This window comes from Monodelphis domestica, chromosome 1 (genome assembly GCF_027887165.1).
Source record: "Monodelphis domestica isolate mMonDom1 chromosome 1, mMonDom1.pri, whole genome shotgun sequence".
NCBI classification, from domain to species: Eukaryota; Metazoa; Chordata; class Mammalia; order Didelphimorphia; family Didelphidae; genus Monodelphis; species Monodelphis domestica.
This window is the reverse complement of record NC_077227.1, coordinates 290492477-290515500: the sequence shown is the minus strand read 5'-3', so window position 1 is coordinate 290515500 and position 23024 is coordinate 290492477. Positions and strand designations below refer to the sequence as shown.

The window sequence follows — 23024 nt, the reverse complement described above, 5'->3', positions numbered from 1 at the left end:
TTGTGCAGGTGATTTTTAATTTCTTTTGTGTTCTTAATTTTGATGGCATATAACTTCATATTAGGTTCTCATAATTCTTTATTATTTCTTCTGATTTTGCTGTTATTTTGCTATTGCTATTGTTTACTTTTTTGTCAATATTTTCTGCTCTTTTCATCTTGACCAAATTATCTTGACCAAATCAATGATTTTTGTCTTTTCATAGAAGCAGTCTTTAATTTTATCAATTAGGTAGTTTTTTGGTTTCCATTTCAGCTATGTCACCTTTAACTTTCAAGATTTTCTTTCTTGTTTTGAGTTTGTTTCTTTGTTGCATTCTATGGTCATCTTTATGAAACCTTAAAAGAAATCTCTTGATAATCTTTTTTTTCCCCTTTAACTCAGTAGGGGGTCTTTATTTTTTTTAAATATTCTATAATAATGAGGTAACTTGTCTCATTACTTATTCTTTCCTTGGTGGTTATATTTCTTTAATTTCTTTATTTATTTGAGGTATTTGCAAATTGAATAATCTGTTTTCATCTCACTGTACAATACTATATAATGGTTCCAAGGCAGAAGAGTGCTAAGGGCTAGGCAAGGCATTAAGTGACTTGTACAGGGTCACACAGCTAGGAAGTGGCTGAGACCAGATTTGAAACTAAGACCTCCCATGTCTATGCCTGGCTCTCAATCCACTGAGCAAGCCAGCTGCCTCCAAATACCTCTCTTTTAATGAAGATCTTTTTTTCTTGATTAACATTAGTTAACACAATGAATCACTTGATTCATGTTGGCAGTCATTTTCAGTTACATCTTTTTGTTTGGAATATATTCTATTTTCTTTTATAGTTTCTAGTGGATATAGAATAGTTTTGTGTTCTGACTTTTATATGTCAAGTTTATTTCTTCTTGTTTAAATAATTTGTTGTATTATTGGAATTTTAAAATTTAACCACTGTATGTCTTGGAATGTTAAGAACTTCTCCACTGCTCCCTACCTCCAAACCTCCCCCAAGGTAATCTATAGATTTTTGAATTGATGTGTGTGTGTGTGCGCGCGCGCAGAAGTTGGACAGGCTTTTTTTTTTGGACGTTTTTTTCTCTTACTTTCTACATAATAGAGTTCATATTTTTAGATACTTTATAATCTTCTTGGATCTTCAAGATGTTTTGCATCCCCTCTAAGCAGCTTTTACTTTTGTAAATGTGTACTTTTAATGTTATTGATTTTTTTAGACTTTATATTATAAATCTTTTATTGTGTCTTTGGCTTTTTTTGGAGAGTCTTGTCATTATGGACTCTAATTTTTATTGGGATCATTATTTCTGCTGTCAAGGTCTTAGTTTTGAGATTTGTTCTCTTATAACTTCTTCTCTTAAGATTAAGATTAAGAGGTCAGGGGAATTTAACCCCTTGACTCCCTACAGTTTTATATGATGTTGATTCAGTTTCTTTTGTCTTATACTATTAATTTACTAAATTTTAAATTTTTTGGCATGTTTTAGTATTCATCTTCCCTTGGTTGAGCTATTTTTTAATTTATTTCCCCGTGTTGAAATCTTTGGTAGATTTAGTCTTTTTCCCTTATATTCTCTTGTTTCTCAGTTTTAACTTCTCTCCTTTTGATGGTGGGCTTACCCCTATGGTTGGACGGCAACACTGGGGTTTATTAGGAAATTTATTTTTTTATTAACTTCAGTCTTTGCCCCAAGTAGTTTCTGGGGAGATAAGATTGACCCAAACTGAATTATAGTGCCTTTTCCTTCAGGTTTAGTATAGCAAAATATTGTACCCTCTGCCCCAATTTTCTCTACTTTTTAAGTTCCCTGTTTGGTCTAAACCAACACTTGTCATTTTTAGGTTTGGGACAGGGAACAATGGATTGAGCAGTCTTTGCAATGCTGTAATTTGCTCTGTAGTTTGTTTGACCTCAGCTGCTTAATTTTTTTGTTAGGCCTCTTTCCTGTTGCTCTTAAGTTTCTGTCCAAATTTTTGTTCTGATGTGGTGGGGGAGGATAAAGTCACTAATTACAGTTTCTCACTGGATTTCATGATCTTTTTATAGGTATCAGTTGATTTTTTAGATTTTTATTGGAGTAGATATGAAGAAGTTATTTACTTACCTCTATTCAAGTAATCACCTTACTTGGTAGTCTCACAGTGCCATTTTTGAAATTAAAAAAATGTAAGTATGATGAATGAATTTGAAATTTAAAAAATATAAGTATGATGAATGAGTGTTATTCTCACCACATAACAAAATTGTACTTAACTTTTCAACGTCCCTATATAGTCTATATGTTACAAGATCTAGATATTCTTGAAGACTGGACAACTATTAGAAAGGTAAGATTTTCATTTACATAACCTCATATGGATATTGCAATATTACTTTCAGACATATAAGAGTAACTAAGAACTGTAAACTGGAAGGACCTGTATATATTATTAATCTCATTATGATTCCTATCATTTTTATGCCAAAGGAAATTACTAATATCATTCATTTGCACACCCTTAAATGCATCTTTCATACTATTTCTTACTACTGATACCTTGGCAGAGGGATCAAACCTAACATAAATGAAACTTGATTATACAGTCTGGAATTATAGGAGTTTATACATTTAAAATGATGTATTCCTTCTTCTTTTAGTTTTAAAACAAAAGAAAAATACTATGCCTAGACCAGTTATGGTGAATCTTTTAGAGACTAAGTGCCCAAACTACAACTTTCATGCTGTGTATGAGTCCCCTGTGTTATCCTAGACAGGGGAGGGAGGGAGCACTTCCACTGGATTGCTGGACAGAGGGAGAGTGATGTGAGAGATGTCTTCAGGTGTGGTGAAGAGGGAGAGGGGAGCAACCCCCTCTGGGACACATGTAATAGATTCATCAAGACAGGCTTAGACCATTCCAAAGTTTAGAAAGTACTCAAACATTTTGGGAATTTAAAAATTACTAATTTTGGATTTCCTTTTTCCTTCCAAAGAGAAGTTTGTAATATTAAGTTAAAAATATTTTTATAAAAGAATATTTTTGTTATTGGAAATTGAAAAAACACTTGATTTTATAATTTATCTTTTCATTGTTGCTGAGTATTCAGTATTATAGATAAATAGTAGGTGAAAGGAAAAATATCTTGAATAAATTGACTCTCAATCAGTTTACATTCATTTTTTTTTATAAATGACTTTTAAAGTGTTTTCAGATAACTAAATTTCTTTTTTCTTTTCTCCTTAAGGCAATGGCTACACTTGGTCCACACAGAGTAAAACCAGAACGTAAGTCACTCCATTTCTGTTATACACACAATCTTCTTCCATTAGGGTTGATAGAATCATTATTGTACACCAAGCAATTTCTCTACCATTGAGTCTAGTTTATTTGGTGGAACCATACCAATGACATATTCTCCCTCCCCACCCCCAATTTGTTCTCTATGGGTATAAAATGTCAAGATCTTAGATATAATGTAAGGGAGACAACCATCTTAGTTATTATATCATCATTACTCATTGTAGCAACTAATCAAAAACAGCTCAGAGAATTAAGCAGCTTTTCCTCTAGTTCATCCTCAAAGGGAACTATAGTAAGCATAAAACTCTATAATTTCCTGAAATGATATACACTTTTGAGAGGAATACCAGTTATGTTACAGAGAAGATGTAGATTTGAATAATTTACGATTATTGGTCTGTGAATATATGGCCAGAAATTCTTCTTAGAATAAATTTATTAAGTAATTGATTTTTCATATATGTGTGAGCTCATCCACTTTGAATATTCTCTCTACTGATTTAAAGTTTTTTCTATCCATTCCCATACCGCCAATGTATTACTTGACCTTGAAGATTTGACCTCCATTTTTTTTTTTACATTTTGTTACCAGTTATGAGTTATCTCTCCATTATCCTTCTTGCTACAAATGTTGGCCCTTCTACTTTTCCAATCATATATTTTAAAAAAAGATATTCCTTTTGCCTTTTATTAGGATCATAAGTTGATAAAAGTTAATGTGATTTTAGAAATCATGTAGTCTACTATTTTCATTTCACAGATGACAAAACTGATGCTTAGAGAATTTTAATGATTTTCTCAGCACAGTAGTAGTAATTGCCAGGATTTGAACCTAGGTCAGCTGACTGAAAATCCAGTTTTTTTTTTTCAAGCTGTACCATACTACTGGAATGTAGCTTATCCCTAGAAACTATAATTCTTTTGAGACTATGTTGTTGCAAATTTTAAAACCAGATAGCATCCCATGAAAAAGTGTTTTTTTTTTTTAAAAACCTTACCTTTTGTCTTAGAACCAATACTGTATATTGATTCCAAGGCAGAAGAACAGTAAGGGCTAGGCAATGGAGGTTAAGTGACTTGCCCAAGGTCACACAGCTAGGATGTATTGGAGTCCAGATTTGAACCTACCCAGCTGGTCCAAGTGTTATATTTTTTAAAAGATGAATTTGAGCTATCATTGAAAACAATTTCCCATTTGCAATATAATTTTCTGACTTCTTTCTTCTCTTTAATTGTCTGCTCAGTTTCCTCTGAGAAGAGATTAAAGTTAAAGAAAAAATATTACCTATAAAATTTTGGAAACTTTAAAGTCAATTAAAAAGAAGTGTAGTGCCCCTTCCTTATTAAATATGACTTACACTGGGATTTAGAGATGACCCTATATTTGTCATTGCTTGATATCAGAAAGTTAACCCTGGAGTCATGAATTTTTTTTTATCACAACTCATGAAGACTGTTAGTACCAAGTGAAAAAGGGATTCCATGGAGTTATCATTCATATTAATAAAGCAATTGGTGTTTGAAATGAAAATAGTGCTGTATTGTATGTATACTGTTATTTAGCTTAAGCTCTTCTTATAGCTTAGTATTTGCCCAGCAACTACTGGTTAATTTGATCTTCTGGTATGGTCAACCTGGAAACTATTTATTCACTTATATCCTTATAATATTATAAGCCTCAGTGTGGAGTTTTGGGGAATTGTCTGTCACTGCATGCCTTTGACAATCCAACAGGATTATTAAGTAGCCTCTGAAGAGTTTATTGCTAGACCATATTCTAGATTTTGGAAGTGGAAACTCCCAACATAACACCTTGTTTTCTGAATCAGACCTTGCTGCTTTAAATTCTACCCCTTGAAATTTAAGAGATATTTATTATTTGATAACATGGTGATATTGTAGTTATCATAATTTAGTTCTGTTTTCACAATTCAAAAGAAATGGATTATGGTTCCAGTGATGACAGCCACAGTATTTGAATTTTGCTTTCTAATTTGCACTTATAAGTAGGTAAAGAATCCTTTGTTTTCATTCTCTTCTTCTTGGCACATAGTTTATTTTTTGTTCATTGTTAAAACTAAATAAATTGGTACTAGAAAACTTAGAAAAAGTTTCAAATTTTTTTCTTAGGTATCCATACTGTAAAGAATTGTAGAAATAGCTACAGAAGATATAAATGAATATTCTAACACAATGTGTTTATGTAAGGATGAACAAGTTAGTGCATATACTGTTTGAAAATTAATGCTTAATATTCTGACACTTTTATTAATCTGACAATGTTTTATTAATATAACAGTTTTTCAACTGATCCCTTTAGCACCTGTGAAATTGGAAAAACACCTGCACAGTGCTAAGTCTGAAGAGGGACGACTATATTATGATGGTGAATGGTATATTCGTGGACAAACGATATGTATTGATAAGAAAGATGAATGCCCTACAAGGTAAAACAAATACTTTAAGAAAAGAATCTCTTATTTTTCCATTTCATACTACCTGTAGTCAAGAATCCCTTAGACATTCACAATATTATAATTTGTCATTTCTAAGAACACACATTTGAGTACCTGTAAATGTGTATGGACACACAGATAAGCAGTTAAAAATAAATTAACAATGCATATATCAACATTATGTAGACAAATAATTAAACATTAATAAATGTAAGGAAGTGCTAGTATTGCATGGACTGGTATTGTTTTTCTGGTTTAGTATAATATATCTAAACTGACTTATGACAAGTTTTCATGATGTTCCATCATCACCCCATTGGTGGTTGTGTACTTTTGTTTTAGAAAATTCTGGGCCAATTATAGTTAATAATCAAAAAGTTAAAAAATTAGTATAACTAATAACATTTTAAAATCTTATTGCCTAATTCTGTGTGCTTTTTAGTATCACCATGAAAAAGATGTGAACAGAGGCACAATATTCAAATTAATTTATTTTTCTATACCTATGAAGATGCTGAAAAGTCAGCAAGGTGTAGTGTATAAAGTAAGTATTAGATATGGAGTTAGGAAGACCTGAGTTCAAATTTGACTTGTGACACTTTATAACTATGCAACAAAAATGAATCTCCTTAAGTCTCTGAGCCTCTAGTAACTCTTTTAAGACCTAAAGTTGTGATGTAAAGAACTATGAATTGCAATCTACTTGAAGGTAGAGGGAGAAATCATAGATATTTGACACTGACACATAAAAAATGTCAGTAGTTACTATCAAAATACTTGAGGAAGTTCCATGATATGGTGTATAACATGGTATGAACACTATAATAAAGTTTGCTTTGCCCTTTTAGCCTATAAAATATGATATGTGTCTGAAATGCCATTGGAAATTTAGGCTAATGTGAGGAACATCATCCATGTACAGTGACCTTATAAGCAGAATAAATAATACCTTTTTAGGAACACCCAATTCTTTTCCAACTTTTATTGTAGCCCTTATGAAGGTGAAAGATTTTTGGTACTGTTTTCACCTGTATATTTATACCCGATGAAAAGTAAATTTAATCAGTATGACTGAATCTGCTGATCTATCTGGTATTTTCGACAGTTCTTGTATTTCAAGATCAATTTGAGTTGGTAATTAAGATAATCAAAGTTTAACTCTGTTCTATTCTCATGAATTTCATTTTTGAGGACATAGTAAAAAAGTAAAGTAATTTATATTGCAAATATACATAGTAAAAAAGTAAAGTAATTTATATTGCAAATATTCTAATAGATTGGTCAGTTCCAATATTAATTCTTTCTTTTTCTTTTTCTTTTCCTTTTAGTGCCATAATTACAACAATTAACCATGATGAAGTTTGGTTTAAGAGGTCTGATGGAAGCAAATCTAAACTTTATATTTCTCAACTACAAAAAGGAAAATATTCAATAAAACATTCATAATCATTATCAATTATGAACTAAACCTACCTGTATTAGTGTTACCAAATGTGGTGTGCCATGGAAGTAAAAATGTATTTAATAATTTTTACATTCTCATAATATTATGAGAGCATTCATATTCGTAGGTAGTATTATATGTATACTTCATAAATATATATATATATATATATTTTTCTTTTTTTAATGGTGAGGAAAACTTAATCATGATGACCAAGATATTTTACCTCTAAGTTGGGTCCAACACCTAGTACATGAAGAATGGCCTTTCAAAATATGGCAGATATTTTATGACTAAACCTTCTTGTTTGGTTGAAAATTATGCAAATTTGGCTCTTCTTCAGTGTACTGTGTGGGGTTGTAAAACTGCTACGTTTTTTCCTGCAATTTATTTGGTTTTTCATGTCCATATAACTCAATGTGTATTTGTAAATAAGCCTAATAAACATATGGATGGTTTGTAATAGGATATATATTGTTAAATCAAAATTGAAATGATACACACATAAGGGTATGCACACTATTGTTGGGGGGCCCTAATAGCTCATATTGTATCAATGGCCTTACTTTAATATTTATTTTCCTTAAATTAAGCTATTGGGTTAAAATTCCTATAAGGAGCACTTGCCTATACTACCAGCACTCCTCCCCCTTAATAGTGTAGCAGTGACATTTTTTCCCAGATTACACTTGATGTGGATTAGTAAAATTAGTGTCAAGGAATAAAAACATTGCTTCTACCTGTATTATTTATGGCCTTTGAGTCCATAAATACCTGATATTTATGCTGCAGTATATAAGTGATAATCAGTAACTGACAGTATTGTGGCATATGCTGTACTTGTCTGGTCTATTGCCTTTTAAGAAAGAAATTCTCAGTAAACTTTTTCAGAGGTAAATATATGCTTTTATGCTAACTCTAAGTTTAGAATAAAACAAAGACAGTGAAATTTGCCCAAGTCCATGTTTTTGGGGGGCATTTTATATGCTTTAAGCCCATTTTATATGATTTAGAAAATGTTGGTTTCTTTCCCTTCAGTCATGATTTAACATTCAAAGCCCTAGGAAAGTGAACAGTTAGAACTCTAATTATGACAGCACAGTTTTGTGGCTGTAGTATAGATGATGTGACCAAAATTAGTATTCTTGTTGTTTCTGTGCACTTTACTTTTTATGATAATGATTCTTGAGGGGATAGAGGGAAACCTACTTATTGAAACTTGTGGCAAGAATTAGAATCTACATTGTTCAGTTTATCATATTCTTACCTCTCACAATGTCTTTTGGTGCAGATTAATACCTGAAAGTTGCCAAATTTTAAAATAATTGACCTATGAAGTTCATTATTAACAAAGTTGTCACTCCATGTCTCATTAATGTTAGCCAAATGTACATAATGTTATATACCAATGGTCAGTCTTTGACAATACTTACGTATACAGTTATTTGATAACATTTTTGTAATAAGGATATTTGTATTTTTTAATTTAGTATATAATAAAAATGACCTGTGCTAGAGTACAATTTTTTCAGTATGCCTCTCCATGTATTTCATTATATAATAGCCAATGGGTATTTGCATACCTGTTATACATAAATTTAGTGTCAGTGCCCTTCGAACTAACACTCCTGATTTGTTCAATTAAATAATAGGTTCATATGAAGTTCTATATCAAGAAAGCATGTTATAAAGATCTTTAACCGAAATGTAGAAGGAAATATTTTCATCAATTAATATATCCTCAAGAACTTTAAAGGTGATGTGGTATTTGTATAGCTCTTAATAGTTTATCAGATACTTTATATATATTATATCATTAGGCCTCACAATGACCTTTTAAGAACTGTCATTCCTATTAGGAAATGGAGCTCTGAGATTTATAATGACTTGTGCAAATTTTAAAAATCTAATTAGATTTTACCCTCAATTGTATATAAAAATGACTTTTAACATTCTTTTAAAAATTTTTTCTCCCTAATTTTTTCCTTCCCTAGTTCTTCTGAAATCATTGTGACTGTAATTTCTTATGGCACTCCATTATAGTATAATATTCCATTTTAATTATATATCACAAATTTTTCAGCCATTTCCCAATTAATGGGCATCACATCCCCTCACTTTACAATTCTTTGACACCACAAAAAAAGAGTTGTTATATTTTTCCTTTTTGTTTTCTTTATCTCTTTGGGATGCAGACCTAGTAATAGTATTGCTATATGAAAGAGGATGTATGGTTTTATAGCATTTGGGGCTAGTCCAAAATTGCTTTCCAGAATAGTTGAATCAGTTTACAACTCCTCCAACAGTGCATTAATACTTCAATTTTCAATACTTCAATTTTCAAATATCTCCTCCAAGTTTGTTCATTTTTCTTTTTTGTCACCTTGGCCAATCTGATAGGTTTAAGATGGTAACCCAGAGTTGTTTTAATTTGCAATTCTCCTATTAATAGTAATTAGAGCATTTTCTGCATGATTATAGAGATTTTTAATTACTGTGTTTGAGAACTGTCTGTTCATATCCTTTGACCATTTCTCAATTGAACAATGACTTGCATTCTTATACATTTGACATTTCTCTATGTATTTGAGAAATGAGGCCTTTATTAGAGAAACTTGTAAATTTGTTTCACTGTTATTACTATTGTGTGTTAACCTACATATTATTTCCCCCATTTTTATTTTATTCCCTCACTCCTTTCACCTTGTCCATCAAATATTTTACTTATGACTACTGCCTCTACCAATTTGCCTTCCCTTCTATTGCTCTCCTCATTTTATCCCCTTCTCCTACCACTTTCCTATAGGATAATATGGAGTTCTATACCCAACTGAGTGTGGATGTCCTTCCTTCTGTGAGCCAATTCTGGTGAGATACAGTTCAAACACTCTCTTCCCCATATTCTCATGTCCCTCTCTGCTGTAAAAGCTCTTGTATGCCTCTTTGTGAGATAATTTTCCTACTTCAACCTCTCCCTTAATCTTTCTTGCAATGTATTCCTCTTTCTCAACTCATTTTTATTTTTTTAAATATTATTCCATTATATTCAACTCATACCCTTGCCCTCTGTGTATATTCCTTCTAATTGTACTAATATTGTTATTGTTACTCTTAGGAGTTACAAATATCATCTTCCCATGTAGGGATGTAAATAGTTTAACCTTATTGAATCCCTTACAATTTCTCCTTCTTGTTTACTTTTTATGCTTCTCCTATCTTATACTTTAGAGTCAGATTTTATGTTCAGTCTTGTTTTTCCATTAGGAATGGTTGAAAGTTCTCTATTTTACTAACTGCCCATATCTTCCCCTGAAGGATTATACCCAAATTTTCTGGGTAAGTAATTCTTGGTTGCAATTCTGATTTTCTTTGGAGGTCATCTTTCATCTTCTTTGCTTCATTTTCATGCTGGTTAATTTTAGCTTTCAAGACACTAGTTTCTCATTTTAGTTCAAGTGTCTCTTGTTTCCAGATGACTTATCTTGCTTTTTAAATCCTTTTTCCAATTGTCTTCAGCCTCTCTTAAATTTTTTTTGAATTTTATTTTGAATTCTTCCAAATCCTGTGTCCAATTCGCTGGAGTTTCTGTGTTTTTGCTTGGTGTTCCTTGATCCTCTTCTGTTTCATTTGCTCTTTGTTAATTGCCTGGATAGAAGTTGTTGATTATAATTTCTTCTTTCTTTTTCTGTTGTTTGCTCATATATCCCCCTTCTTTCCCCCATGTCGTTGCCCATAGTCTTGCTCCTCTCATTATGCTGCATATATGAATATGGGCTATTTTGTCCTGAAGGGGCATCTTCTTTGCTCTGCTAATTGGTCAAGGTGAGCCCTGATGCCAGATCTTCCCCAGCTGTCAGCAGAAGCTGAAAAGGAACTGGGCTTCCCAATTTGTTATTAAGGTGTTCTGTAGTAATTGTAGCCTTCACCCTTGAAGTTTAGTCAGCAGGTTCTCAGTGGAGTCAGTGGGGGAGGGGTGTTGGAGCTTGAGCTTCCATGACCTCTGAAGGCTTCTTATCTGCCCTATTGATAATATTAAGCCAGGGTGGAGTTGATCTTGAAGAGCTGGATGTGCCCCAAGGCCAAAATCTCAGGAAGGAGGGGAGCAATATGGAGTGTCTGCAATTGGACTGCCTTCTCTGAACTTCTCCTCCAGCTGCCTTTCCACAGCCTGTGTTCAAAACCCTGAGCCAGGCACAACTGTGTCCACAAGGTACTCCCTCCAGACTAGCACCCTTGCTGGCCCAGAGATTCCAGCCACTGCTGGAAACTCAGTATTATTGGTGGGAGAGGGGTCCTGGGACCTTCCTTCTTTCTTCCCCTTAAACCCATGTTCTAGAATTCAGGCTTTTGGCAGGTGTATCTTTTTAGTTGAGTCCAACAGGAGAGTTCCTTAGCTCTGTCTTATTGTTAGATTTGATTTTCAGTCCCCTAGAAGCATTTTGTTTTTAATTGGTGAGGAAGGGTTTTCAGAGATCTGAACTTTTGCTGTTTCTATGCCACCATCTTGACTCTGCCTCCCTTGGTTGCAATCCTAACTTCTTTGCCCTCCAGAATATCCTCTGATTCTTTAATATAAAAGCTGTTAAATAAACATGGCTCAATGATATTTGAATTATTTATTTTTGTCTGCTTGCATTATTTTATCTTTAGTTCTGGATCTTGGCTATCATATTCCTGGAAGTTTTCATTGTGAGATCTCTTTCAGGAGGTGATTGGTGGATTCTTTCAATTTCCAATTTACCTTCTGGTTCTAGAATATCAGGGTAGTTTTCCTTGATAATTTCTTGAAAGATGATGTTGTCTAGTCCCCCACCCCTTGCCCTTTTTATCTTTCAGGAAGTCTAATAATTCTAAAATTATCTCTCCTGTATCTATTTTCCAGGTCAGTTGTTTTTCCAATAAGATAGTTCATGTTTTCCATTTTTAAAATCTTTCGACTTTGATTTTTGATGTCTCATGGAATCATTGGCTTTCATTTACCAATTTCTAATCTTTAAGAAATTATTCTCTTCAGTGAGCTTTTGTACCTTCTTTTCTATTTGGCCAATTATACTTTTTAAAGTTTGTTTCCTCAATGAATTTCTATAAATCTTTTTCCATGTAGCTAGTTCTGCTTTTAAAGAGTTCTTTTCTTCAGTGGATTTTGTATATGCTTTTCCATTTAGCAGATGCTACTTATAAGAAGTTCTTTTTGTCAGTGGATTTTTGTGCTTCTTGGCCTATTCTGTTTTTTAAGATATTATTTTCTTCAGTATTTTTTGTGACTCCTTTACCAAGCTATTGACTTGTTTTTCATTATTTTCCTGCATCAATCTAATTTCTTTTCCCAATTTTTCTTCTGTCTTACTAAAAAACAAACAAACCACTTTACCTTCTGTCTTAGAGGTGATACTAAGTATCATTTTCAAGGCAGAGGAGTGGTAAGGACTAAGTAATTAGAATTAAGTGACTTGCACAGGGTCATACAGCTAGAAAGTATCTAAGGCCAGATTTGAACCCAAGATCTATCTCTAGTCCTGGCTCTTTATCCACTGAGCCTTCTACTTATCTTATTTGATTTTAAAAATCTTTTTTGAGTTCCTCTAGGAATTCTTTTTGGGTTTTGGACCAATCCACATTTTTCTTTGAGTCTTTGAATGTAGCAATATTGACTTTATTATCTTCTTCTAAGTTTATGTTTTGGTTTTCCCTTTCACCAAAATAACTTTCTATTTTGAGTTGTGTGTGTGTGTGTGTGTGTGTGTGTGTGTGTGTGTGTGTATGTTTGTTTTCCATCTTTTTTCTTGATATTAAAAAAAACTTAAAAGTTGGGCTCTGTTCCTTTGGTGAAGAGTTATCCTAAGTATCAGGTTCCTTGTAAAGCTGCTTTCAGAGCTAGCTCTAGGGATCTATGCATTTTTAGTTCTTCCAAGGTGCTATGGTCTAAGAAGTATGTTTTGTACTCTGTATGCTTAGTATTCCTTCTTCCCTGTGACTGAAAGCACTGGTGTGTTAGTGCTCTTCCTCACCCCAGAACCAGGACCTAGGACTGCAACCTAGATTTATGTCTGAGCATTGCAAATGAGTCCTGCACCCAGAGTCACAAAGGAACCCTTATTTCTCTTTCTGATAAGTTCTCTGACCCCTTTATTCTCTGAAGACTGAGAGTTTCAGAATCTATTGCTGCTGACTCAACTTCATCCACCCCAAGACCTATTCTGGCTTGCTAAGATGTTGTCTGCCTTGGTGAGCTGGTCTGTGCTTCACTCCTACTCTTGTTATCTTCTAAGTTATGTTGGGATAAAAAAAATATTTCAGTGTATCTTTTTGTGGGCCATGCAAATGAGGAATTCATTTGGAGAGTGATTTGGGAGCAAACAGGAGGGGCGTTGTTTCTTCTCTGCAATCTTGATTCTGTGTACTTGCCCAAGTAGCTACTGAAGTGCTAGAGCCATACAGGATTCAAACCTAGTTAATTCCACCATACCTTACAAAACTGTGCTACTATAGTGCGAAAATTAGGTTTAGGAAAACATAAATACATTCTTCTGAGATTGATAAAATGTGTAGATATTTTGCTATTGGCAGTTTTCCATTTGCCTATAACTAACAAGTTGTTGTTAATAAGTTTATAATGATGATGCATCAGCTACAGTCTTGGAGGAGCAGCTCATCCTATACTTTACTGCCTTAATTCCCATTAAATGTTTTTTCTTGTTCCCATTGATCAGGTACTTATCAGTAGCAAATATTTATAAAGGACCTATACCATGCATGAAACTCAAAAAGGCACTGCATCATTTTCCTGTATTCTTCTAAAAAATAACAATATTGGAAGCAACTGGATGTCTCAGTGGATTGAAAGCCAAGCCTAGAGATACCACTCTTCTGGCTTGGAACCAATACACAGTATTGATTCTAACATGGAGGTAAGGGTTTTAAAAAAAGAACAGGAAACATGAAGTGATATCTTGTAGAATAAAATTTTGATATTTTGATATCAATGTAATTTCTATCAGCAGAGATTGTTTTATGTTGTAGACAAAATAGCAACCAAAGAAATCATCATGACTATGCATGCATACAATTTCAGTTATGGATTAAGTAACTCCAACCTAGTACAAAAATTACTGAAAATGTATACAAAAAACTACAACTGAGAAAGAAATGACGAGATCTAATTCAAAAGTTCAATAAAAGGAACACTGACAAGTCAGAAGATCTAGAATAAAATCTCATTTTAGATGCTTACTACTCATGTGACCTTGGGAAAGTTATTTAACCTCCCTTTGCCTCAGTTCTTGCATCTATAAAATGAGAGGGTTGGATATGAGATGGACTCTGAGGTTCCTTAGACAAATCCTTTTATCTCTTTGGATCTTGGTTTCTTTGACTACAAAGGAAAAGTTTACAATTTAGTTAATAGTTATTTTATTGCTGTTTTTTTGGAGGGGGTCTGAGGATGTCATTTGTCTGGGTTAGATGACTTGAATTCATCAAAAGCAGCTTGGGATTCTTATTATTCATTTGTCTTGAATTTCAACTTCCTGTTCATTGTTCCCTTCAGCTCTGAAGCTCTGAATAGTACTATTCTTTGCTTCACAGATAAGGAAACTGAGGTCCAAAGAAGACATGTCCAGGGCAATACAACTGATAGATGAGCCAAGACCAGAACTTGAGTCTCTTGATTTTTCTGCCCCATGTTTTTCCTCTAATTATGGAATTCTTAATTACCAGGAAATACATATAAATTCCAGTGGTACCCAACAAGTGGTCATTTAGTCTTCCTGAAGACCTCTAAGAAAGATCTCACTACCTCTAAAGGCAACCTATCCCACTTTTAAACAACTCATTGTTAGAAGTTTATCCTGATGTCTGGAGTAGGAATTTGGGATTCTTGATATAGCAAGATGCACCCCTTTTAATCACTCAAATAGTCAAAGAGGCCAGGATAAGATGTAGACAGATTTGGCTTTATTGCATATCATAAAAAAGATGGGGACATTGTGCTTAAGTTAGAGACACAAAGGCAATGTCCAAAGATACAAATGAACTCTCCAATTATAGGAAACTAATATAATATCCTCCATCTGTGCAAAAGAGTACCATTAAGAGTTTATTTGAGAAACTGAGAGGAGAAAAGGAGAAGGAAGAGTGAAGCTGTATTTAATTAAGCTAATTTAACCTCTACTTGGAGTTTCAGGGGTATTGATAGAATATTGTTACTACGACTAGACAAAAATACATTAAGAATAATATACCAATTAGCTTAAATTTTCCTCTTTACAACTTTAACTTGCTGTTTCTGGTTTCTGCTCTATGTGGCTAAACAGAACCAGTTTAATTTTTTACTCTATTTGATAATTCTTCACATACCCCATGACCCTTTAGTCTTCTCCAGTCTAAACATTCCCAGTTCCTTCAACTAATCCTTGTGCAGAATAGACCCAAGGCCCTACACCAGTCTGTCTGCCCTCCTTGACTTATCAATATTCTTTTAAAATTGTGGTTTCCCCAAACTAAACATGATACTTTAGATGAGACCCAAAGAAAGCAGGGTCTTCCCTATCCCTCAAAGTTCTCATTACTTCAGCTGAAGATGACTTGAGTTGTCTTAACTATTCCCTCATGTTGCTGACTGACTTGGAGCTTATACTCTATTAAAAACCTCAGATCTTTTTTAGATCAATTGCTGCCTTGTTTATACTCAGGAAGTTGAATTTGTTGTGCCCAAGAGTAATACATTAGGTTTATTCCTATTGAATTTAAGCTCTAGTTTTTACCCCTTGTCAATATTCTAGAGCCTGGGTTACTTATTCTTATCAGCTTTATGTCATCATTATATTGATGGGCATATCATTCATGCATTTGTTTAAATTACAACTAAAAATTGTATATAACAGAAGACCAAGCCCAGGTCAATGGGTTATTCTGCCAGAGATCTGTTGGTTTTGTTTTGAGTCATTAACTCTTTGATCTGGTCATTCAGTCATTTCTGGACTCATATACCTATTTTCATCTAATCCATATCTCTTCATATTCTTCACAAGAAAAGTGTCACAAATGTTGTCAGAATCTAATAAACTATACCCATAGCATTCCCTTCGTCTACCAGTTTAGTACTCATAAAAAAAAAGAAGAAATGGAGTTTAGTCAACAAGGGGCATGACTTTGATCAAGCTGTGCTGGATTCTTTGTAGCCAATGCTTTCCTTTCTGTTTGCCAGCTATCTTTTAAATGATCCATTCTAAAATTTCATCACAAATTCAAGTGAAGCTTATGGACTTTTTAAAAAAAATTGGGATGATTTTTCCCCCCAATCCTGTGGTAACATTCCTGCCTTCAATAACCTTTCAAATGTTGAAAATCTTAGTTCCAGGATCATATCTGTTAGTTTTAGGAGAAAGTGAAGGAATGGAGAAGTTGAAGATGTCATTCATCTGGGTCAAGTGACTTTAATTAATCAAAAGCAGTTTGGGGTTCTATCTATTTTTCTTAGGTTTCAACTACTTTGTTTGTTATTTTGTTCTTTCATGTCCAGAGTAAAGCTCATACTTCTTTGCATTTGAAACAATGTAAGAATGAAGTAGCTATTGTCAGTTATTATTGTTTCATCCACTTCAGGCAAAGGTCATCCACTTCAGGCAAAGGTCATCCTTTCTTTGATCCTTTTTCTCTCAATATAACTTAAAAATTAAATCCTTTTTATGTTGTCGACTTAGCTTCCCTAATTCATTTTGTACTTCAGCATTCCTGACACTTTTTTTTAAGTCCCTGCTATCCTGTTGCCTGGTCTTGCTTCCCTCTTCTGTACATTTTTTTTCTTTTTTGAAATTTGAATTTGTTGGTGAATTCCCTTTACTTCTACATTGGTCTCTCCTGACTAATTCCATTTCCTCTTCTTTCCTCTTTTTGCCTTCAGAATTTTATTCTTGAGTGCCTTTTAAGCTGACTGCCACAAAACATTGGATTGGATCCTACCTAAGTTTCCTTTCCATTCTTTGAAATCTACTAATCTCAATATTCTCATCATTTCCACTGTAGGATTAAATTATCATTAAGGCAAAATCAAGGTTCTGCTTTTGGCAGAAAGGGAACTCCAGACAAATCAGGTTGCAAAGCATTATTATATAATATTTCTGTCCTCAGCTTATGAAGACATTACTCCTGTCTGACCATATGGGTTTCAGTGTACTGAATTCAATTAATCAGCAAAGAAATAAATAATAAAATAAAATATTTAAAAACACAATGTGTCAGACACTACTTAACATTGTGCATTACAAAGCAAAATAATAGTATTACTTGACCTCAAGGAGCTCTCATTTTGAAATGGTGAAAATATCCAAATAAATAGGTATATCCAAGATACATACAAGAAGACAGAGTGTAATCTCAAAGAGGAAGTCACAAGCCACTGGGGAGATCAGAAAAGACATCCTTTAGAAGGTGAGACTTGAAGGAAGTCAGGGAAACTAAAAGATGGAAGTGAAGGAATAGAGCATTCTGGGCATGGGAAACAGCCAGTGAAAAGGCATGGAGACAGGAGAGAAGGAATTGAATATAGTATATGAAGGACATTGGGAATAGTGTAAAGGACCTAGCAAAAGAAGAAGGGGCCAGGTTATGAGTTTTAAATTCCAAATAGAGGATTTTATCCAAGAAATAGTAGGGAACCAGTGGAGTTTACTGAACATGAAGGTGACATGTATAAATACAGTTTAAGAAAATCACTTTGGCAAGTGATTGACGGATGAATTGTTATTTGGAGGGATGAGACAAAGAGTGTGAGAAATAAAAATATCTGGGCCATCATCCCAACTTGAAGATCCAACTTTAAATGTGGCAAAATAAAGCCAGAGGTCGCACCATGCCCAGTTTGTGGCAAAGACTTCATTCAGATGTAAAACAGTTTTATAGACTTTTTACAGTCAACATGTGACTAACAAAACCAAATGTACAAAATATATTATTAAAGTTTAGGAAGTATTTGCTAAGAGAGTTAATCAATTTCAATGAAAGGTTTAAGCCAAGCAAATCCTGATTTGCCCTTATCTTGGTGATTAAATACCAAGTAAGACTTCTTGTTTGGACATTAGGAGGATTTACAAAGATCAGGGGTTCTGCTAAATATCTCAACCTCTAGAATGGTATGTCACAAGCACTGTTCATCATTACAATTTGGAATTAAAAATATGGGAATAAATCTGATCAAGATACAATTTTCAGTAACCTCTAACTGATATTGTACATAACAGATTGATGTAATCAGACTTAACTTACTATACATAAAGATAAGGCAGAAGTGCCTATCTTGGTCATAGACTCTGAGGAACCTGTAGTGTCTATAAATTCTTCACAAAAGCAAATATTATTTTAGCCTCATAATAAATTCCTAACTTCTACTACTGACTACAAGGTTGTACCTGATAATCTTATTAGTATCCAACAACTAACTCGAGTTATTCACTCATTTCAAAGTTGAAAGTAGAAGCTCTTAAATTTTATTGGTAGCTATAAATTTGAACAAACCAAACTAACTCTTTCCTTATCTATTACTATGTTTATACACAGTTAATAAATAACTGGGTCTAGGTCTTTCTAAAGTCATTGTTGTGGTTATTGCCTAAAGGATTATATGTAATCACTTGGTTTATGATTAAGGATATAAAAACATTAAATGTAATTTTTTTCAAGAGATTGATGAGAAGACTATTGCAAGAGTCAAAAATGAAAGATATTTTGAGGGCCTGATCTATATTGGTGGATGGATTGATAGAGAGAAAAGGATATATAGGAGAGATGTTATAAAAGTAAAAATGACAAGATAAGGCAATCTATTGAAGCAAAACATAATGAGTTAAAACAATAGGCTGAATAGAAACAATATAAAGATTATATCTCTACCAAGAGACAAATGACAAGTCAAAAAACATAAACACCACATGCAAAAAAGAATACAATAAAAAATGACCAGAACTTCTGAACACAAAAAGAAGAGCCAGTTGAAAGAATTCATAGATCATCTCTGGAAAAAAACACCAAGACTACAAACTTCAAGACACATAGTAACTTAAATTTAACAGTTGAATTCAGAAACAACACATTCTGCAAGTGACTAGGAAAAAAAATCTTCAAATACAAAGAAAAGGAAATTTGAATAACATCTACTAGAAAACACAGGAAGGAATGAAATACTTTGTTCCAAAGACATTGGAGCCCTGAAAATACGAGTTTAACCATAAATAAAAAAGATGTTCAATAATAAAGAGGTATTTGAAACAGTCCTAAAAAGAAAAGTGGGTGATCCTGAAGAGATTATTTGCTTCACAACCTAGAAGTGTAGGAGCGGTGAATAAATGCATTAGTCAAAGGCAGCAATAGCAACAGGATGATAGCAGAGAGACCAGTCACAGACATATTTCCAAATATACATGAAAAGATAGAGGTAAAGATAAAAGTCAGATAGAGGTGTTGGTAAAGAGGTGGATTTGATAATCTTGCCAAACCTTATCCATGGCTTGGGTTTTTTTTTGGGGGGGGGGGCATGGACTACAATGCAGAATGAAATATTCCATGGCAGAGGGAAGGACAGGAGGGAATTAGAAGGAAATATGTGATGTTCACTGGTCAAGTCAAGGACCAACAATGAAGGTAACTCCTGTCGTTTCTCATAAAGAAAAGAGCTTTCTGAACCAGGTGGATGAGAAGGCGGGGGAGGGACTGAAAAAGGGGAAGGAGTATTAAGAAAAGATTTTAGGTTTTTGGTTGAAAAAGTTAAGTCTTACAAAGCTGCCTCTTGCTTTGGAATTTGCAGGCAGTCCGGGTTGTTAGGCAGAGTTCTGTGGAAAGCTGAGAAGGGTTTTTGAGCCAATTGTCTTTTCCCGAGTGCTCTGAGCCACTGGAGCTTGGCAAAAGAGGAGGTTTTTCCTCTCTCTGGAGCTTTTGGCATTTTCCTGTGCCAGTTTGGGAATATCAACATTTAGTGACTGTGTGACTGTGATCTGAAAGATACTACCAACTGAGAAAGTAGCAAAGAAGACCTTTCTTTCCTGGTTTTTGTGATCTTGACCATGTGAAGACAGATTCTTGAGCCAAGTTGGTCAGAAGCCATTTTTGGCACCCAGGGTACACCTTGGAGGCAGTAGACAAGTAAATTGATAAGGATTTTAGAAGTAGGTTAGATCAGATAGTTGGGATTTTAAGTCAGAATAAGGAGAAATAGGAATTTGGGAAAAGCTTAGTACCTCTGATAGAATTAGGGAAACCCTATTTTAAACCCTTATCACTATCCTTTTTTTCTTTTAAAACCTTAACACAATATAACGGTTTTTTGTAATATACCTCTAAGGTATTTTGTTTGTTTGTTTGTTTTTAGTCAGGGTTAACCTGTTACCTAACCTTCAGTTCAAATGCAGTTAGATTGCTTGGGCATCAGTTACAAAGTAAGGGAAATTTACTCATGTGGTCATACTTGAGTTTTGTATTTTGTTCTTTTATTTTGTCTACTTCAAGTGATTGCTTATAAATCTTTTAAAATATAATACTTGGAGTTATTGGATATTAATTGAAATCTTACAGTACCTTAATCCTTCTATTCTTTACCAGGCATTACCTCTGCATTTACCTCTGCATTAGGCACTTTCTTCTTGATGCAGGTTGACTTCTGGGTGAGCTAGTTCAACTCAACACTTTATGTGCTGCCAAGCCTCAGCCTTGCATTACTCCCACCATCTACTACCCTTTGTTCCTACACATGTGACCATTCTTAATTCACATCTTCTTTAGTTCTCAACTTCTCTGGGTAGACTAAAACTTCACACCTCTTTTGTTAAGCTTGTCCCTTGCAAGTTTGCAAGTTGCCTGACCTTTTCGTGATTAATTTGACCTTCATAAGTACTTAGCACCCTTTTTTTTATTAGATCTAAAAATAGACCTAGCTTAAGGGCTTGGCCTCACTATAAGTATGAGTTGGGGACTTTTTCATTGTTCAGTAAGGAGTTTTACAACTTTATCTTCCCCTTAAGGTATGCCTAAATATGGGTGGAGTAAGGTTAAGTTCTCAATACATTCCTGATCAAGTACCTCCATTGTTTAAATAGGGAATAACCTTAACCAAATGTTTTAAGGTAGAGTTTGAGCAGTTTTAAGATTCACACCCCACAGTTGGTCTCCCTCCCCCACTCCATCAGTGAATCTGTAGGTCATCACTAATCTATACCCTCTACCTTGTCACCTTTCTTCCCCATTGGCCAAAAATCTCCTTCCTTTCATTTTTCCAAATGCAGTTGCTCCCAGAAGCTCCAACTGTACCTCCACACTGTAAGAGCCAGAATGTAAGGGGTTGGACTAGATTATTTAAGAGTATGGTCACCAGGAATTTAATCAATTCCAAATGATTTTTTAGCGGTTTATTTGTAAAATATAAAGAGAGTGAAAGTAAGAAAACCAGAGAGAGGATAGGGTAAGATATTTAGCCTAATACACTAAGTATTTTGCTCCGGCCCCTGGCTCAACCCAGGCAGGGCTAATTAATTTTGTGCTCCTTGGTACTGTGCAGTAGCTCTTTTACAATCCCTACTCCTGGAATCAGAAACAATCATTAATTAAAGTCCCATAATGTTTAAAAATGAATAGCAGGTTTCCATAGTCTTAGGGTTAATGGACATTTAAAAGTTATCCTAGTACAAAATAAAAACCCTCATTAATTCTGTAACATGTGCTTCAAGTATAAAAAATGAGAGAAAAAGAAAACTCAAATATTCTATTGTACATACAAGGAAAAAAATAAAATTAAAAAAATTATATGTAGTTCACATTCCACGACAAGATGTTAGTCAAGTAGAGGCAGAATACAAAGGTTTTTCACCCCAAAAAAGAGATCCATTTCCTTTTTAACTTGGCCATGATCCTCAGGATGAGTGCACATGATTTTCAATAAGTAACAGATTTTAAAATAGTAGTACAGCAGCTAATGCATATTCAAAAAAGTCCCCCAGTCCCCCAAATCCCAAGAGCCCATTTAATGACAATAGCAAATAAACCCACTATCATTAGGATTCACATGAGTCTCTATAGTCATTTGCTGTGATATATATATATATATATATATATATATATATATATATATATATAACCCTTACCTTCCATCTTAGAATCAATATTATGTATTGGTTCCAAGGCAGAAGAGTGGTATGGGCTAGGCAATGGGGGTTAAGTGTCTTGCCCAGGATCATACAGCTGGGAAGAGTCTGAGGCCAGATTTGAACCTAGGACCTCCCTTCTCTAGACCTGTCTCTCAATCCACTGGGCTACCCAGATGTCCCCTGCTCTGTGATATTTTAAAAACCTATGAAGCTTATGGATACTTGTCACAAATTCTTTACATCTAGCCAATCTGTCAACTTTAGGTAAGATATTTCTAAGTCTATTACTGACATCATTCTAAAATTTGGCAGGAGAGCCCAGAAAAACAAACAAACCACAAAAACCTCTATACTACTGATGAAAACCTTTTTGGTATAAAATGTCACAGAGAATGTAGATCATTCTGGTAGAAGGGTAGAGTAATCTGAAGTGTTACCAAAAAATCAAAACAAAAACCTCATCTAGGGATAACCAAACCTGTTTGGAAACCTCCCTCCTCTGGTATGAGACTGTAACAGCTGTAAGAGGCATATATTATATGTCCCATCCATTGCAATGTGGAGGCAAGGAATACAATAGTGAAAATCACTTCTGATGTCTCATCCACTGCATTTTTATAAATGCTGAGTTGGGGAACAAAATAGTACTACTGTATTTCACTTCAACTACTAAAGGGACCCTTACCTCTTGTTACAAACAACTCAAAAGTAGGCAA

General features: G+C 34.0%; 1 protein-coding gene and 1 long non-coding RNA gene across 7 annotated transcripts in view; one reads left to right on the top strand and one right to left on the bottom strand.

The window, feature by feature from the left end:
• BRMS1L (BRMS1 like transcriptional repressor) overlaps positions 1-8706 on the top strand; it is a 211102-nt gene extending 202396 nt beyond the window's left edge. For 3 of the 4 annotated variants that reach the window (XM_056811028.1, XM_007473251.3, XM_007473250.3), the window contains 4 exons: positions 2265-2329; positions 3228-3267; positions 5583-5730; positions 7068-8706. In XM_056811028.1, the coding sequence (XP_056667006.1) occupies positions 2265-2329; positions 3228-3267; positions 5583-5730; positions 7068-7185 (371 nt within the window). In that variant the 3' untranslated portion in view covers positions 7186-8706. The remainder of the gene's footprint in view (positions 1-2264; positions 2330-3227; positions 3268-5582; positions 5731-7067) is intronic. The other variant, XM_001363322.4, reaches the window with a different exon arrangement.
• The window catches only part of LOC103095401 (uncharacterized), a 49239-nt gene that overhangs the window by 7767 nt on the left and 18448 nt on the right, over positions 1-23024 (bottom strand). The window lies entirely within an intron of this gene.